Source organism: Desmodus rotundus, chromosome 6 (genome assembly GCF_022682495.2).
Source record: "Desmodus rotundus isolate HL8 chromosome 6, HLdesRot8A.1, whole genome shotgun sequence".
NCBI lineage: Eukaryota > Metazoa > Chordata > Mammalia > Chiroptera > Phyllostomidae > Desmodus > Desmodus rotundus.
This window is the reverse complement of record NC_071392.1, coordinates 75,642,078-75,661,858: the sequence shown is the minus strand read 5'-3', so window position 1 is coordinate 75,661,858 and position 19,781 is coordinate 75,642,078. Positions and strand designations below refer to the sequence as shown.

General features: G+C 46.2%; 1 protein-coding gene and 1 pseudogene across 1 annotated transcript; both read right to left on the bottom strand.

Annotated features, from left to right (window-relative positions):
- Positions 1–1,213: 1,213 nt before the first annotated feature.
- On the bottom strand, positions 1,214–10,861 carry SMKR1 (small lysine rich protein 1). The gene is made up of 2 exons (XM_045191192.2): positions 10,790–10,861; positions 1,214–1,719 (listed from the first exon to the last, which is right to left on the bottom strand). The coding sequence occupies exons 1-2, from the start codon at positions 10,790–10,792 to the stop codon at positions 1,522–1,524; spliced, it is 201 nt and encodes a 66-aa protein (XP_045047127.1). The 5' UTR covers positions 10,793–10,861; the 3' UTR covers positions 1,214–1,521.
- LOC112299791 (ADP-sugar pyrophosphatase-like) lies at positions 7,309–8,177 on the bottom strand (annotated as a pseudogene).
- Positions 10,862–19,781: the final 8,920 nt, after the last annotated feature.

Below are 19,781 nucleotides of genomic sequence, written 5' to 3'. Positions count from 1 at the left end.
AAGGGCTCACCCTGAATCTGCACAATCGGTGCAGCTACACAAATGCCAGCCCCATAACCCGTGTGGGTTATGAGCACCCCCCTTCTCTAGTACAAAATTCATGTGATTTCCTTTCTTCTTCGATACTCGTGAAATCCTGAGTCCTGGGTTGCAGCCTCCTTTAGCCAGCTACGCGAATCTTTGAGATCCTCACCAAACAACCTGGGGCATAATTTTAAGTAATTCAGACAAACTAGATCCCTCCTGGACTGGTGCTGCCTCGAGGAACCAGAGCTGTGAATGGAGACAGCAGTGCGGGTGTCAGCGTGGGGGGAGTGGCAAGGTACACCAGGAAGACAGCCCAGGAGGCAGGGGTGGAATGCGACGTGACTCAGAGACGGTGCTTACTCTGGAAAATGCCTTTCCTTCCTAGCTTCCCATGTAGGGGCTTTAGATCTTTGTGGCAGAGGAGAAAGAACTGCAGCTTTATCTCTTGAGTGTCTCCGCCCAGGCTGGGGAGATCCTGTAATATCAACAGAATGCCCACAGCAGATTTCTGGCACCAATTTCAGAACTGGGGGCCAGCCAAGTGGAAAAGAAAGCCTGCAGGAGGTGGGAAGATGGAAGTGTTCAGAAAAAGAGGGAGAAGAGCCAGGTGAAACAGAAAGAAGAAAGGGGTGAGGCTGATTTGCTCTCCCCCCTGCACCCCAACCGCTGAATGCTGCTTGTGGCTCCTTTGAATCATTTGCTTTTTAAAAAATATTTTAGTTATTTATTTTTAGAGAGGGAAAGGGAGGGAGAAAGAGAGGGAGAGAAGCATCCATGTGTGCTTGCCTCTCCTACACCACCCACCAGGGTCCTGGCCCGCAACTCAGGCATGTGCCCTAAACTGGGAATCGAACCACGACCCTTTGGTTAACAGGCCCAGGCTCCATCCACTGAGCTACACCAGCCAGGGCTGAAGCACTTGTTTATATGCCCTAACAGAGTCAGAGCAGTAGTGACACGCTCGGTCTCCACCGACAGCTGCGGCTAATTAGAATCATCTAAGAATCAGACTGCTGAGAAGAAAATTATAAAAACAAAATATTTATTATTTTTTTCTGAAAAAGACAGGGAAAGGAAACAGTGCCCAAGAGAAGGATGTTCATAAGCAAAGCCTGTGCTTTTTGCCATGTCTTCTCTACAGAAACCCCCTTCGGCCAAAGAACATTCATGCGAGCTAGAACTGCCTTTTGAGAGCAAGGTTTAATTCTGACCCAAGATTATAACAGTTTTTTAAAGTTCTACTGATTCCACCATGCTGTGTAGGAATTACTCAGATTTTCTCCCCTTAACTTCTGAGAAACCAGGCTGGCTAACCATACCTGGATCGAGCTGAGGAAGTAAAATGCATTTCTTTATCATTAACTACCACAGAAAACCTTGTGTCTCAAGTTGCCTTGGGTACAGTCCACTGGGCTTGCAATAGTTGTACTATCCTGATTTCCCTTCCCCAAGGTCTGTTCTCGGTAATGGAGACAGATCGTGAAACACCACCACTTAAGTCTTGCTTTTTCCTTTCTTTGACTTGGGAGCGCCCGGCCAGCGGAAGCCCCGCAAGTGCAGGCAGTCGGCGACGTTGTGGGCGATGTAGTGCAGGTTCAGCATGGCGGCTGGGCTGAGGATGTCCACTTCCGGCTTCTTCGGCTTCTTCCCAGGAGGCTTGTCCTTGCCTTTCTTTCTCTTCCCTTTACCTGGCTTCCAAAGACAAATGTACACATACGGGGCAAAAATTAGTTTTCATATCCTTGACATAATTTTCAACATTTCCTACTGAACTTAGGAAAAAATAAATGCCTAAGAGGAAAAAACTGTAACAAAAAAACCTTTTGCATGGAGTGGGAGAAGAAAACACACGACAGGAAACTGAACAAATGTATATTAAGCATCCCTCGGTGAAAAGGGACCCGACCTAATGCAATGTCTAGGCCTTGTCTGCATTCTGACTGGAACAGACAACTTGTAAAAAGGCACTTTTTAGGCAATTAGGGGAATCTGATAATACCAAGGGATTATTAATTCTATTAGGTCTGATAATGGCATTGGGAAAAAATGTTTACACATTTCAGAGAGGCACACTAAAATCTGTTGGAAGGAATTAAAATGAGGCCTGAGATATGTTTTAAAATACTGCAGCTTCCACATCCCCCACCCCAAAATAAAGGACAGATGAAGCAAATGTGGCAAAATCCTGATAGTTTCTAAATCTGGAAAATAAATACATGGGGGTTCATTTTACTATTCTATTCTAGAGAGTCCCAAAGAAGCTGGATCCAAGGAAGCACAAACCAAAGCACATCATCGTTAAGTTGCCCAAGATTAAAGATAAGGAGAGAATCTCAAAAGCAGCAAGAGAAAAGGAGACAGTTACCTACAAAAAAGTTCCCATAAGACTGTCAGCTGATTTCTCAAAAGAAACCTTACAAGCAAGAAGGGGCTGGAAAGAAGTATTTGAAGTAATGAAAGGCAAGGACCTACATCCAAGATTACTCTATCCAGCAAAGCTATCATTTAGAATGGAAGGACAGATAAAGTGCTTCCCAAAAAGGTCAAGTTCAAGGAGTTCATTATCACCAAGCCCTAATTATATGAAATGTTGAAGGGACTTATCTAAGAAAAAGAAGATGATCAAATATATGAACAGTAAAATGACAACAAACAACTATCAACAGCTGAACCTAACAAACAAACAAACAAACAAAAATTAGCAAACAACTAGAACAGGACCAGAATCACAGAAATGGAGATCACATGGAAGGTTATCAGTGGGGAGGGGGAGGGAGGAGAATGGGGGAAAAGGTACAGGGAATAAGAAGCATAAATGATAGGTAGAAAATAGACAGGGGGAAGTTAAGAATAGTACAGGAAATGGAGAAGCCAAAGAACTTATATGTACGACCCATGGACATGAGCTAAGGGGTGGGAAGGCTGGCAGGGAGAAAAAAATGGTTCAACTGTAATAGCATAATCAATAAAATATACTTTAATAAAATAAAATAAAGTGCAAAAAAAAAAGATTTGGGGCCATGGCTTTTTAAAGTGACTTCACACATTTTTTTCACATGTCAACCATAACTGCAAAAAATGTGTTTTGATCTCTAAAAAGGTTTGAGAACTAAAATTCACACAAAGGTTTGACATTTTTATTCAAAGTCTTCATCTTTGTGTAGAAACTGGCTGATTCTAAAATTCATATGGAAATTCAAAGGACATGACATAGAAGGTTGACATTTTTATTCAAAGTTCTCACCTTTTTGTAGAAGATTCTAAAATTCATATGGAAATTCAAAGGACTTTAAAAAGAAGAACAAAGTTGAAAGGCTAATACTACTTTATTTCAAGAATTATTATTTTTTTAAAAAGAACTCTTATAAAGCTACAGTATCCAGGCAGCACGGTGACAAGACAGACCAGCGGGACACAACACAGGCTGGAAGCCGACCCACACGCAGACGAACCACCGATTTCCAATGAAAATGCCAAAGCAGTTCGGCAAAGCCAGGGTAACCTTCTTAACAAATGAAGATGGAATACCAAATATCCATTTGCAAAAAAACGAACCATACTTGCACCATATACAAAAGTTACCTCAAAATGGCTCATAGAGCAAAATATAAAACCAGAAACTAAACACCTCTAGAAGAAAACATAGAAGAAAACCTTTGTGACCTTGGGTTAGGCCAAGGTTTCTTGGATATGACACCAAAAACACAAGCCGTGAAAGAACAAACTGATACGACAATCATCAAAATTAAAAACTTGTGCTCTTCACAAGATATCGTTAGGCACAGAGAAGACACGCCACAGACTGGGACAAAATATCTGCAAGTCGCATATCCGACCAAGGCCTTACACCCAGCATACAGGGCTCTCGGAGCAGAGTGACAAAACCACCCAAAAGAAAACGTGGTCAAAAGATTTGGACACTTGCCCAAAGAAGATATTGAAATGGGCAGTAAGCACATGAAAGGACACACACACATCAAATCATTAGGGAAATGAAAGTAAAACCGCTCTGAGAGCCCAGCACACACGGACTGGAACGGCTCAGGTTACGAAGACTGACCTCGGCAGGCGCTGGCGAGGATGTGCAGGGGCTGCAGCTTCTCTGCACTGCTGGTGGAAATCTGCAGTGACAGAGCCACTTTGGAAAAACAGTCTGGCGGTTTCTTTAAAAGGTTACACACATACCTACCATGTGCCCAGCCACTCCACTCCTAGGTACTCCCCAAGCGAAATGAAACCATATGTGCATTCAAAGACTTGTACATGAGTGTTCACAGCAGCTTTATTTGTAATAGTTAAAAACTGGAAACAACCCAGAAGTCCGTCAGTGAGTGAATGAATAAACAAACTGTGGTATCACCATACAACGGAATATTACTCGGCAATAAAAAGCACTAACTATTGAAACATGCTACAACATGTTGGGAACCGCCCTGCCTGGTTTCAGAAGCTGTAACCCCCCATGGCTAAGGCTGAGTGAGAGACCTTGGGACCATAAGCCATTAAGGAGATGAAGCTTATCTCCCTGGCAGAGGCACTGCCTCTGCCCACTTTACTTTACCCTGCTTGGCCCCCAGTGCATGATTGGTTAGCCAATGATGGGTAAGATTCCTCAAGGGAGGGATGACCTAAGACAGACACGATCACGAGGGGGCCCTCAGGGAAGGACTTGGGGGGCTATAGAAAAAGGGGGTGATGGACCCTTGCCCTTCGGCTTTGATATAGCCTGAGTCCTCATTCTGTCTGCAAGAATTCTCCTAATCTCTTGGCTGCCTTACTTCCCCTGCCTGACTTAAGCCTGAAACAATGCCAGAGGTGGGTGCGGCCCTGTGCTGGAAAGGGCAGGTTCCCTGGGGAGATCAGGCCTGAGAGAGAATGTAGAGTCCTGTGAAATCTGCTTTGCTAACACCCTCCATTTAAATGATAAGGGTCCAAGCACTAAAAGAGTTTGTTCCCCAAAGTTTTATGGCCCTTTAGCTATCTGACCCTGACTCTAAATAGCCCTTATAGTTCTTTGAATGTTATCTATTGTTTGATCATTACTGCCTGACAATGATTGATGGGCTTAATCTGAGAATGTGGGTCTTTGGAGCCGCTGGTTGCTCACTGATTATAATAATGCTCTGTGTACTTTGACGCACTTGCAAATTATTTTCCCAGTGTCATGTGAGAGACCAGCAAGTAGCAAGCTTTGTGGGATCTGTAGCGGTCCTAACTAAAAACAAGGGGGTAAATATAGGAGACCATTCTGCATGGCGTAGGCCCAGCTCCCACTTAGAGAGGCCAGTGGAAAGCAAGGTCCAGCACACAGGACCCAGGCCCAGGGATAGGTTCTCCCATGGGGAATCAGGCCTGCATTTTACCTAGGCCACTTTGAGACTTGCTTTTTGCTAAAACTCCCTCACCCTGAATTGAGGCAGCAAACTTACTGCCTATCTTTAAAGTAACTTCCTAAAATCTATGCTAAACCTTCCAAGGATGAGTGTAACCAGTTCAACCACCTTTCCCTTTACATTTGCAAATACCCTTCTTTTTTGATGTAATTAGCAACATCCTCTCCTTTGTTTTCCGTAAAAGGTAACCACCTAAAGTGAACCTGTGCATACTAAGTGAGGACCATCCTCAACGAAATGAGCCCAGAAAAGCAATAAAAGCCTGTCAAGACAGGGGTTGGTGCACTCTTCTATTGAGAGTGGCCCTGCCGTCCCTTTTCTTCCACAGGACTTGGTAGTCTATGTGAATTTGTCTCGTCTCAGCCACGATGCCACGGACACTGCAGGCTGGTGATCGCATCAACAACATGGATGAATTTCAAAGTAATTATACAAATGAGAGAAGCCAGACCAAAAAAATACTGTTTAATCCAAATATAATAGATGTAGCCCTGGCTGGTGTGGCTTAGTGGATTGAGTGCTGGCCTGAGAACCAAAGGGTCACTGGTTCGATTCCCAGTCACGGCATATACCTGGGTTGCAGGCCGGGTCCCCAGTAGGGGGAATGCGAGAGGCAAACACACAATGATCTTTCTCTCCTTCTTTCTCTCCCCCTTCCCCTCTCTCTAAAAATAAATAAGTAAAAAAATAGATATTATCCTAGAAATTATAAACTAACCTACAGAGACAGGGAGCAAGCATATCAGAAGTTGCTTGGGGAGGGGGGTAAGAGGAGAAAAGGACTGATTACAAAGGACAAGAGGAAACTTTGGGGGTGATCAACATGTTACCTCTCATTTTTTTTGAAAAAAGATTTTATTTATTTATTTTTTAGAGAGGGGGAGGGAGAAAGAGAGGGAGAGAAACATCAATGTGTGGTTACCTCTCATGCTCCCCCCACTTTGGACCTGACCCACAGCCCAGGCATGTGCCTTGACTGGGAATCAAACCAGCGACCCTTTGGTTTGCAGGCCGGCACTCAATCCACTGAGCCACACCAGCCAGGGCTCTCTCTTTTTTTTAATCTTCACCTTCACCCGAGGATATGTTTACTGATTTTTTTTTTTAAGACAGAGAGAAATATGGATCAGTTGCCTCCTGTACGTGCCCCAGCCTTTGGTGTACAGGACAACGCTCCAACTAAGGGACCCAGCCAGGGCCAACATGTTATCTTGACTGCGGTGACAATTTAATGGCGACACACGGACACCAAACTTATCAAATTGTACATTTTAAATATATGCAATTTATTATACATCAATTATACCTCAATATGTGTGTTAAGAAATTATTAAAAGTGAGTGAAAAATTTCAGCCTCTGAGCTGGTTGGGTTGATTCAATACAACGCCATGGCTCTTGGCTATTCCCGGTGTCAGAACTCACAGCTCCCCACCTGAAACTCTCCAAACCCCGTAATGAAGACGGCATAGCCGCAACCACACGGGCCTGCCTTCCCGTCCCCGCCTCTTCCTGAAGACCTTCAGGGTGGGCATGATTTGTTTCTTGTCTTTCTGCTGGCCTCTGCTCACACGTCACCTCTTTAGAAACACCCCCCAGACACTGTGACTACATTCTAGCTATAACTAGGGTGGCCATTTTATTATTGCTCAAACCAGGACGCTTCAACAAACATAAACTGGGATTGTCCCAGACAGAGGGGGTGTGGGGGTACAGGTGGTCTGCAAACGACCCTGCCAGCAGTTTCACTTTTTGGGGGGGGGCATTTTTTTTGTTTTTATTTTATGAAAAAGGTACTTTCAAATCTCTGTTAAATTTAGCTGAATACAAAGTCTTAGTGAAGCAGGCCTTGTGGCCTCTTCATAAGAACGTGGCTATACTCCTCTGGCCTTAAAATCTCAGAGAGGGCGCTTCAGGTGGCTTTGTGCTCGCATGTTCCGGCACCAGAGCACAGGAACAGACTCTAGCACCCACTGGCAGATGCTCTTCAGCTACCAGAGCTTCAAGTCTCTTCATCAGGTCATTCTTTGGTAAGGAAATTCCTTCCACAAATTCTCCATCTCCTGGCTGTGGCTTAGCTTCTACATCTTCAGCATCTCCATTAGCAGTTACTGTCACAAGGTGTGTGCACAGTCTGACAAACCTGGATCCACACAGACAGCTGGAGAACATTCGGCAGCATCACCTTTACGGCCCGTTTCTTACTCCAGCTCTCGCAGAGCAGCTGCTTCTGGGCTTTCGTTATCACTTACGAGACCTGCGGGGAATTCTAGGCAGTAGCCTCCATGGTGCTTGGCACTGTTTCCCCAGAACGATACATTCAGAACAAAGAGCTCTTTGCATCACTGGGCTGATCGCTACACCATCAGTGACTGTCCTTTCCTCCTTATAGGCTTCAGTTTCCGAAGTTCTTCTTTTACCAGTGGGATCCATGTAAGTTGGTTTTTCAAACTTGATCCATTTGCCTCCTGCCATTAACGCCTCTGGTATAATAAACTGTTTGGTCTCTTTCTTTTTTTTTTTTAAGATTGTATTTATTTTTAGAGAGAGGGGAAGTGAGGGAGAAAGAGAAGGAGACATGTCAATGTGTGGTTGCCTCTCATAGGCCCCCAACTGGGGCCCTGGCCCGCAACCCAGGCACGTGCCCTGACTGGGAATCAAATCAGCAACCCTTTGCTTCGTAGGCCAGCACTCAATCCACTGAGTCAGGTAAACTGTTTGGTTTCTCAGGAAGAATCTGCTGGTTTTTGGTTTTCCATTTTCAAACTAGTTAGTAGTTCAGTCCTTCGGCAAGAATTTCACACTTCTGGGGTGGTGCGTGTCCAGGAGAGAAATCAGAGGTGTGTGGTTCTTACAGCCCCTCTCTCTTCACTCTGGAATTCCATTCCCAAGGCCTGAACTCTATGTGAGTGTGTGTGTGTCCAGTTTCACTTCCCATCTCCTCACCCCAAGCACACTTCACTTAGTATTTTTGTTTGTCTATTAACGATATGTTCTCCTAACCAGTGTTTTGTCTGTAAGTTCACCACTGAACTCCCCAGGCCTAGACCAATGTCTGGCACATTGTAGAGATGAATAAATATCTGCTGGGTGAATAAATTGTAACTCAGATGCAATGCAGACCCAAGATTTAGAAAACAAATGTAGATTTCTGCTTCTCTGGATTCTTAAGGTGCCTCTTTCATTCACTCAACAAATATTTAACAAACACCTACTGTGCACCAGGCCCTGCACTTCTGGGCTCCTGTCTTCATGAGCCTTACAGTCTAGTGAGGGAGAAATCACAGCACATTTACTCACCAACTGCGCTCCGAAAGAAGAACCCAGGGGTACATGGCATTATGGTGACGTAGGATGGAGAGGGACTGACCTAATCTGGGATATGAAGGAGGAGTTCCTGAAGAGTGGCCCATGACCTAAGGGGGAGGGAATTCCCTGGCAGAGTAAACAGTCTGTGCAAAGACTGTGAGGCGGGAGAGAACAGGCCAAGTTGAAGGGACAAGACAAAAGAAAGGATCAGTGTGGCTGGCCCATCGGCACCCATGGGAGTTGGGGGTGGGGGGTGGGCAGTGAGAGAAGCCGAGGCTGGAAACATTGGCAGGGTGCAGCTCTGGCCTGCAGGCCTTGGAAGCTAAGGTGTTCGACCTCTATCCAGGGAGCAGTGGGAAGCCATTAGTTTAAATGGCTTTATTGCACCATTCTGCTTCAGTTCCCTGGCCTGAAAGAAAATGGCAACATCAACCTTGTGAAAAAACCTGGGAATGAGTCAATTTAATTCAAGACGTATTTATTTAGTGCTTTTACACGCAATGAACTGGAAGGAACACGGATTTACCAAACACATTTCCACACTACAGACTAATGAGGGTGAGAAGTAAGGCTTTCCAAGGCCAAAGAGGCAAAGCACTATAAAGTGGGGTGCAGAGGGCTACGGGTGCTTAGGGAGCAATTGGGAAGCAAGAGGTACGTCTGAGATGGAAGAAAAGTAGATCAATAGCTAGAGATAGGGCCGGCATAGGAGGGTTCGAGTGTAGGATTTTTTTTTTAGGCAGAGAGGATAATACTGTAGATAAAGCTCAAGAGGTTGAGCCTCTTTACCAAGGGCTCTGAGAGCCAGGCTCACACAGAGCAGAACTAGCAGAGCAGACACGCTGGAAGACCCTGAGGACCTGGGATGAGGACTGCAAGATCTCATCCATTCTGGGACCTGGGATGATCAAACTGGCATGGAAGGAGGACAAGGACATGGAGAAGCCCTGGAGAGCGCCTGGATGTGGGCTACTGCCAGAATCCAGGCAGGTGGCAAAGAGGGCCTGACCACCTGTGGCGGTTAGGGTGGGAAGCAGGGCGCAAGAGACTGGATGAGGGCTGAGGAACAGGAATGTTTGTGAGTTCGAGGCCAGGGGATGAACATGCTATTGTAGCGTGCCAATGAGGCCAGAGAAGGTAGTGGTTAAAAGAGCTGGATTTTGAAGACAATTTGAAAAGGCTCCCTGGTGCAGAAATTTGGCTGGAAGTTGGAAATGGAGGCTTGAAGTTTTAAAGGCTTAACATGGAGCTCTGTGAGCCAAGGACTTGGAGGAAGATGCAAAGACGACGTAAGCGGTCCTGAGCATAAAATGCAAGAACCCCCTAGTAGCTCAGTTGGTTAAGAGCATCCTCTGGATACACCAAGGTTGTGCGTTCAACCTTTGATCAGAGCACATACAAGCAGCAACCAATAAATGCATCGATAAGTGGAACAATAAACCAATGTTTCTCTCTCCCCCTCTAAAATTAATCAATAAAAAATTTTTTTAAATGCAAAAATTCCTTGTGTAAAAGGTCTCCTCCAAAGCCATTTCTTAAACTGGAATTCCCTAAAATCAGCCAAGGGTCCGGGTCACCTGGGTTCATTTTTTACTTCTTAATCTGCAGGTAAGACACCCGCACAGGACCACAGCTGCAGCAGCAGCAGCTAAGCTAGGTGCCAGGCCAGTCCCTGCTGGCACTTACTGGCCGCCTCTCTTTATTTCACATACAAACCATCTTCTGGATGTGAAATTAAGTGGCTCAACAGAACCAAGGAACTAAAACCCACCAACTCACAGAAAGAGGGTTCAGCCTGATTCTCCTGCAGTCCCCTTCAGAGCGTCGACCACCGGGGGAAGCCTCGCCCCCACCATCTTTACCCAAGTGTTCAGATCACTGGGTTGAACACCACCCAGTGATGTCCATAATTCTCCTTGAATTATGATTCGAGGAGATGAAGGTGCCAAACTCGTGGCATGGATAACAATCGCGGTAAAGCTTGACTGTACAAGGCTGAACGGTAAGAAACTAACTTAACGAGGGCCTCGTAATGTCTTATACTTAAAACAGACGTGATTACCATGGTAACTCCTTTCTCAGTGGAGCAGGTGAACTTGGCATGGATGAGTCCTTAAATGAAGAAAGCGACCCCAGTTCCACGAATCACATGGGGACGGAGCCCCTGCGCCCATTCCTGCAGCGCGAGGGGCTTCCCCCTCCGCACTCAACTGAGAACCGCCGCAGGGCGGGGACCAGGCCTCGCTTCTTAGAAAGCCAAGACGCTCCGGGGAGCCCGGCGGGGTTAGGGGGCAGGCAGCCACCGAGCTGCCGCCACGCCGGGTGACCGAGGTACCGACTCCCGGTGAGTACAACAGCGCAGGGACTGGGAACACGCAAACGCCGGCGAACCTAGCGCACAAACGCGGGGCGGGGCGGGGCGGGGCGCCGGGGGGCGGGGCCGCGCAGTGTTTACCTGTTGCCAGGACACCGGGGCCTGATTCTCAACCGCCCGGCAGAGCCCAGCCGGCTCGGCACGCGTCCTGCAGCCCGCGCCCGCCCTCGTCGTAGCGACCGCTGTCTCTTTCCCTCCCTGCGGCGCTGGCGGGACCATTTTATCACGCGCGGTGGTGAGAAGGGCTGCGAGTGCCCGGAACCCGGCTCGGCGTGGGGCGTCTGGATTGGAGCTCGGGGGGCCTGCCCCGGCGCGGAACCCCGCTGGGGGGGCGGGCCGCAGGCGGTGCTTGGGAAAGTGAGGAACTGGCGTTGGAGTGGGCCCACTCGGGTGGGAGTCTGAGTGCGGTCACGCACTGGCCGGCCTTGGAGAAGTCACCGAAGACTCCACGACCTCTTAGAAAGTGAGATGAAGCTCTTGAGAACTGAAGTGAGAATAACGTGGGAAAATGCTTGTCAAAGAGCCGGATACAGGCCCGGAAAGAGTTAAGGGCTTGAAAGTTCGTCAACTGCGCACGGGGTTAGAAAAGAAGGAGTCGAGTCGGTGCAGTTCTTGCAAGTTCTTCCCGGTATCCTCTCTTCAGGGAAGGCTACAGTTTGGAAACAGGACCTTCATTTCTTTTTCTTTTCTTTTTTAAAAAAAATCCTTACCCGAAAACATGCTTATTTATTTTAGAGAAAGGGGAAGGGAGGGAGAAAGAGAGAGAGACGGGGAGAGAGAGAGAGAGTGAGAGAAGCATCCATTGGTTGCCTCTCCTATGCTTCCTGACCTGGGACCGAACCCACCACCTAGGCATGTGCCCTGACCTAGAATCAATCCGAGACCTTTCTGTGTATCAACAATGCTCCAACCAACAGAGGTAGGCACACTGGCCAGGGCTCTCTTTCCTTTTTAAATGACTTTTTCCTTTTTATTAAACAGTTATTAATAATCCTCCATCTGCCAGACACTGGGTTCTAGGCCAATTTTTCCCTGCATGAGGCAAAGTTCTTGTTCTTAAGGGTATTTTGAGGGGGGTGTATAGAATTGGAGGACATGGCAGACATTAAAAACAATAGATGTAACAGTGTATTACATTGGGTGGATTAAATTGAGGCGATGACTGAATGCTCCTAGATTGCCGATTAGGGAAGACCTGAGGAGGCGATGTTTAACCTGAGATTTGGATGATCAGGAGCAGTGAACTATGCGAAGATCAGGGACAGGACATTGCAGGCGAAGGGCAGGTAGGGAAACTGGGGCCAGGAAGCAGGGGTGGGGTCCTGAAAGGCTCTGCAACCAAGGGTAAGGTGTTTTATTTGCCTTCTTTTGATTGATGCGTGTACTAGGTTCTCATAATCCTTTCCCTAGGTATTCATCATCAGAGCAAAGCTCAGTTCTAGCTACTTTTAATCTGTCTGGTAGGTTTTTCCTGATTCCCTATGCCCTTCATATGGCAAATTCTCCTGCCCTCTGCCTTTGCTTTCTCCTCTGGGGCCCCTCCCTTAATCCCTGGATGGGGGCCCACTCCCTGCACTCCTCTGGGTCATCACGACTCTCAGTTACCCCCTGTTGGGGTCACTCCCAAATCTGTCTCAGACCTTTTCTTGAATGCCAGACAGGAGGTCCTGAGCCCTGCTCCAGATTTTAAAATTCGGCTGTCTCAAAGTACGCCAGCGGTCAGGAGTCACACGGAGTACGGAGGGGGGGGGGGCGAGGGGGTTGTGGGGGAGTGAGGGGGCTGACTGCCCAGGGTTCGGGGCACTGGGGAGTGACGGAAATGCCTGGATCCTGACTGTGGTGCAGGGCTGGCTACGCAATCTTCCTGGCTCGGCGCAAAATGAAAATGTGGGGAAGCAGGAAATAAAAATGCCACTAAAGGTACTAAATTATAAAACTTTTCCTTTTTTCTGTGGTCTCTATGAACCTATTATGCTGTTTTGTTTGTTTTGTTTTGCTCCTTAATGTTGTATTTCCCCAGGGGACGAGGACACTTCCCTTTCTGGGTATCTTCCCTTCCCATGGGTTGCCACCCCACTGCCACCCCACAGAGGAAGCACCACCTCTGCTGGGTTGTACTTAGTACCTGGGTGTTGATGGGTGAGATACTCATGTCATTCTCTGAATGTGCTGGCGTGCAGCCATGCACTGCCCGGGGACCTGGGTGCCAGCCTGGCCCCGAGGAGCGGGTGGGGATGGAGAGGGTGGGTGTCAGGGTTAGGTGGCTGGGGGTGACAGATGAGACTCAGGAGTTCATACTCCAACCCCTCCCCCCATCACAGTCCACTGTCCCATTGGACTTCATTTACAAAACAGAAACTCAAAAGTAAATCGAGAATTTCAAGACTGTGAACTCAAGAGCATTAACCCCCAAGCACAGGGACCTTCTGAGAGTAGCACCCGGTGTGATCGCTGAACCTGCACAGGTGTATGTATTTGTCAAAATTCATCATACACTTCAAATGTGTGCATTTTGTTACACAGTGATTGTACCTCAATGAAGTTTAGCTCTTAGGAACCTAAACCCTGCCGTATTTAAAATCAAACACTCCTCTTATCCGAATATCATTGAGGACGATGGCGTCAGCAGCCATCTCGGGCCCATCTCTAGGCTGATGCCTCCCTCACTCCTCCCTCCAGAGCTCGCTCTCCCCCACGCCTGCTTGAGCCACCTGCTGACTTTATGGTCTGTGGGTGACGCCACCTGTGCCTCATCCCTCAGGCTCAAACCTGCCAGTGCTCCTCTGCTCCTTGTCAAGCCCTAGCCCTCCTGTTCCTCAGGTCCCCACCCCCGTTCAGGCCTGTACTGGCCCTGCTGTGCCAGGCTTCTGCACCCCATCCTGGTATTCTTTCTCTCACCCATTCTCAAAAACTCTTAACGACTATTTCCTAGAACATTAACTCCTTGGCGTGGTATTGATGGCCTTTGAAAAATCTTGCCTCAGTCTGCTTTTCCAGCTTTATTCACTCTCACAGCCCTACATGCCTTATTTCTGCCACACTCAGTCTCCGGGATTTGCTGCATTCTCACACCTCTCAGCCTTTGCTTATAAGGCCCACTTCACCGCGAATGCCTTCTCCCTCTCACCTGTCACTAGGCCTATCCACCCTTCAAGGCCCGATGCAAACTGCACCATCTCTGCCAGCTCATTAATCACCAGCAGCACTTCGTGCCCATTCAAGTCAGCCGAGCCCTCTGGCATAGAAGTACGTTGACTTGTCTTCTCTTATCCACTGGGGGCAACCTCTTCCAGGTTCGTCTTTGTACGCCAGCGCAGTAGTGATAGACGTTAAAGGAATACTTTTCACGAGTCAGTGGGAAGTATTATCACCTTCATTCTGCCGAGCCCAGCAATTTCTTCATTCTCATTGACCTTTGAAGCTAAGTTAACGTTGCCCCTCTCCCCCGTTCTGCGGAGTCCCCGCACTTGTTTCTGAGCCGTGCATCATGCCCTGGGCTTGCTCAGTCACCTGTCGTCTGTCTGTCCTGCGCTCCAAGCAATGTCCAGTCCTCAGCCCTCTGCCATTTTTCCTCAGTGTCTCCTCACAGGACATATCTAATGTGTCAGTTACCACCTCTCTTGGGATGACACAGTCTGTGTCGGGGAGTAATGGCCTCCATCTGCGCTCCAGTCCTCAGGCCTCATTATTCCCTGCACCTCGGGCCTCTTGCCCTCATGTCAGCCTCTCTTAGTTTCCCCTGGCGGTGGCGAAACTGCCTTTCCAGCTTTCCGCCCTTTGTCGCCTCCGACTCACCTGTCTCCATCACCAAGGCTTGTGCATCCTTGGGAAATTCTTACACGTTGATTCCTCTGTTGACATCGTCACCATTTTAGACTAGACGTCATTTCGTACGCAAATAACAGCTAACGGCTAGCATGGAAGGAGCACAGACGGCAGGCACCGTGCTGAGCACGACGGCATTATCGCCTCCCTACGACCCGTGCGGAGTTTCTGCTAAGTTCTCCAAAGTGCACGTGAGGTCAGAGAGTAAGTAACTTGCCCTAGTTCACACAAGCAGAGCCAAAGCCAGCTCTGTCCATCTGTCCAGCCTGTGATTAGTTAAACACCAGAATTATTCAGGAAGGTGCCTTGGACATGAGGCCAGAAGGTGTGGGTTCAAGTCTTGGATTCATTACTTACTCGTTAAACAATTTTCAGCGATTCTGTAAGCTTCACTGTCTCCCCTCGGGTTGCTATAAAGGTGATGAGTTAGAATGCATGTGAAAACGCATTGTAAGTTCAAGTTGTTTCCAGGCCTTGCTTAAAAAGATGTAAAATTGGGGGTGGGTAGGAAATGGAATGGGGAGAGGTACCAATTCTGTTATGAGATGAATAAGGTGAGGATCTTAAGTATATCATGGCGACTACAGTTGATAATACTGTATTGTGTGATTGCAATTTGCTAAGAATGGAACTTAGATGTTCTCACCGAACACTAAACAGATGAACGAGGTGATGGATGTGTAACCTCGGTTGTTGGAGCCCTTTGACCACGTACGCGGATGTTACATCATCATGTTACACACTTTAAATACAGGGTCCGGTACAAATAACACCTTTTATTACAAAATCTTTTATTACAGAATCATAAGCATGTAATTCTGTAACATAACAATATCACACTCGAGGTCACCATATGACATTTTAGGTAAAACATTCAAAATAAAACTATAAATTATCACACCCATATTATTATTACCCTGCCAACCACACTCAAACAGGTGTTCCTTCTGCTGGACCCTGTACATTACAATTTTGTCAATTATACCTCCCTAACGCTGAAAAAAAAATTTAAAGCACAAGAAAGCATGCTTTGTGAGTGGGCCGGTGAGACACAAAGTGAATGATCTGGTGACAACTGGAACAACTTCAAGGGTAGCACCCTTTCCCATTGACCACATGGATCTTCTGCCTTTGCCCTGGGGAAAGCCTTCGCATTGACCTTGCAGGGAGGTGAGTGGGGCTGCTGAGGTGTGTGGCTGAGAAGCAGCCTTTGTTAGAACACAGAGCATAGGTTACTGTTAGAATCACTAATATTACTGACAATATATGCATTTTTCTTAAATACCAGTCCACACCCTGACCAGCGTGGCTCAGTGGGTTGGGCATCATCCTGCAAAGCGAAAGGTTGCCGGTTTGATTCCTGGTCAGGCACACACCTGGGTTGTGGGTTCGGCCTCGGTCAGGAGGCGTGTGAGGAACAACAGATTGATGTTTCTCTCGCTCATTGATATTTCTCTCCCTCTCTTTCTCCCTCCCTCCCCACCTCTCTAAAAATAAATACAATCTTTTTTAAAAATTAAAAAAAATGGAAACCAGTCCATTTAAGAATCACTTAACATTTAGGACTGAAGATCTGTTTATTCTACAAGAACTGAACAAATCTTCCTGGAAGATGATGCTAAATTTAGATAACTATTCACACTCACATCCACATAGCACTAGTTAATTTTATCTGTTTATAGATACACATCCTTGTCTTCTTTATTAATAGTAACATTAACTGTGCTGTTCTTTTAAAAATATATATAACATTACCAGAATAGAAGCATACATTTTTAGAATATCCAAATTCAGAACATTCTATCACTGTCTTAGAAGTTCCATTTAAAAATTTCTGTTTTCTACTTGCTACTCTGGTAGTGTCTTTCTCCCTCTCTCTCTTTCCTTCCGTCTCTTTTTCTTTTCATTAAGTTCAAGAGTACAGTACTGCATTCACTTTGCTCATTATAGCCCTAATATTGTGGAGGAAATTACCGAAAAAAAAAAGGTCCTTTGAAGGTAATTTCCTCTGGTCAGCCATTAGGGTCCTAGCAGGGAGAACCTTGGGGTGCAATAGGACCAGCGGGGGCAGGCTCAGAAGAAATTACCTAGAGCAGGGGGGGTCAGCACACTCAGTAAATATTTTAGGCTTTGAGGGCCTCATATCCTCTTTTGCAAGTACACAGTTGTGCTGTTGTGGAACGAAAGCATTTGTAGATAACGTGTAAATGAATGAACGTGCTGTATTTCAATAAAGTTATTATGGAAACTTGGATTTAAATGTCATCAAGTTTTCATGTGTCATAAAATATTTTTCTTCAGTGGATTTTTCCTCAAGCATTTAAGAACGTAAAAATCATTCTTAGCTTGTGGGCTCCATAAAAAGTGTTGGTGGGCCGGATTTGGCCCGGGGGCTGTAGTTTGCTGATCTCTGACCTAGAAAATTCAGAGGCTGTTTATTACTCTTGCTGGGGGATTCTCTGAAAGGGTGGGGGATGAGGTAGGAAAGGGTCATTGAACACTGATGGCTAGCAGGCATTATTATTTTTTCTAAAACTTTATCTATTTATTTATAGAGAGAGGGAAAGGGAAACAGAGAGGGAGGGAAACATCGATGTGCGAGAGAAAACATTGATCAGTTACTTCTCGCACGCCCCTACCGGGGACCTAGCCCGCAACCTAGGCACGTGCCCTGACTGGGAATTGAACCGGCGACCTTCACTTTGGGGGATGATGCCCAACCAACTGAGCCACACCGGTCAGGGTGCAAGCATTATTTTAAGCACTATATACATATTGACTCATTTAATCCTTACAATTCTAGAAGGTGGGTAGTATTGTCCCATTTTACAGATGGGGAATCTACGATATAGAGAAGTGAAATAGCCTGTCAGTTATCACACAGCTAATAGGGCCTTGATATAATAATTCACCAAGCTGGGTCCAGCACTCTCACTCAATATGATACATCGTGGCTTTTCTGGGTAAAACATCTCACTTCCTGTGGTGAAGACATATTTTCACAGGCATCCACAAGGAGGATTTTTGTCATGCCAGCTCCATTAAGCATGTGAACAAAAAGTTACAGCATGTTTCAAGTAATGTTTCCATTTGAAGGCAAGGGGACAGATGGCACTGTCTTATTTAGTAAGGAAGTCACTGTCATCAAAGGTGTTTGAGCAGAGGTGGGATGACTTCTGCCTTCTTGCTATTCCTTAGAAAGATTTTGGTTATTTTCTACAAAATGAAAGTATAAAGGAGAGGACAGTCTGAACCCCTCCCCACCGCCCACTCAGGCACAATCTCATCACGCTGTCAGGGCCCGGGAGTCTGGAAGGGCAGACCTGCCGGCAGGAGGTGTATTTCAGACTGCTTGGGCCTGTTGCTATGAGAACTGACTGAATCTGCCTCAACCTCACCCCATCAATCACACACACACACACACACACACACACCCTATTCTTCCCATCTCTGTCTTCTAACCTTTCTTCCTAGTTGAAAAATATTTGCGAGCAGTATTAGGGAAGAATTATTTGATTTAATTATTTATTATATTGAATGTATATTCATAGAAGAGTACTGATATGGGAAAATAGATCTCCAAAGGATAAATGATGTTTTAAAAAAGCAAGTATAGTACAGAATATATTGTGCTCCTGTTGTGTGAGAAAAAAGTTGGTGGGAGATGGGTATAATCATGGACTTTGCTGAAAGGAGAAAAAATAGAAAAAATATGATAGTGTGGATTTCTGAAGGATGAGATAGGGATCTGGGGTGGGAGGTTACAGTCTTCCTTGTGTACTCTGAAAACTCATTTGAAGTTTTACATTTTAATTCTTACCCCAAATATCCATATATTCGTATTCTTCAATTTTACACCTTTCTTCCTCATGTCACAAAATCTACCCAAGCCTGAAACTCTTTTTTTACTTGAATCTCCTTTGACTACATCAATCACCGCACACATTTTTACACGTAACAATAACTCCCTCTGGGTCTTGCCTTACACCTCTAATAATAATGGTAGAAGGAGAGTACATAAATCAATATTGCTATGTACCAGTGCACTGAATGGTGTGGTCCCACAAAATACATGTTCACGTTCTCCTTTTCCCTGGAACCTGTGAATATTACCTTATATGGTAAAGGATGTAATAAAGTGAAGAGGAGCTTATCCTTACGGGCCCTAAATTCAGTCAGATGCATGGTTACGAGAGAGAGGCAAAGGGAGTTTTGAGAGAGAAGAGGGGGAGGCCATGTGACCATGGAGGCAGAAGTTGGGGTATGTGCAAGCCAGGGAACGCCTGCAACCCTCAGAAGCTGGAAGAGGCGAGGAATGGGTTCTGCCCTAGAGCCTTTGGACGGAGTGCAGTTCTGCTCACACCTGGATTTCAGACTTCTGGCCTCCAGAACTGTGAGAAAATCCGTTTCTCTTGTTCAAAGCCACTCAGCTTCTTGTAACTTGTTATAGCAGCCCTCGGAAATTAACATAGGGGAAAAAAAGGTGCAACTAATAGCTAAGGTTAGGTTTGTGGATTCTCTGAATGTTCATGGTTGTTCTGGCCTAAATGATACCATAAGTTGACTGTACTGAGGTACTTAATTCCGCAGTTGACACTTACTCGTTACTATAGAAACTATGAAGTTGTAAGGTTCTTGTCAGTGAAAATGTTAGGGGCTGGGTAAGCACCTGGGGGATGCTTTTAAAGCAATTCTTGCGCTGGACGGAGATTGGCCTAGATGATCTCAGATCCCTTTCAGGGTAAGAATATACTCCCAGAGAAAAATTTGCTTCCAAAGAGTGAGGCGTAACATTTGAAGGATATTAGACTAGCCAAACATTTAGAAAATACATTCACCTGGAAAAGGTGTTTGA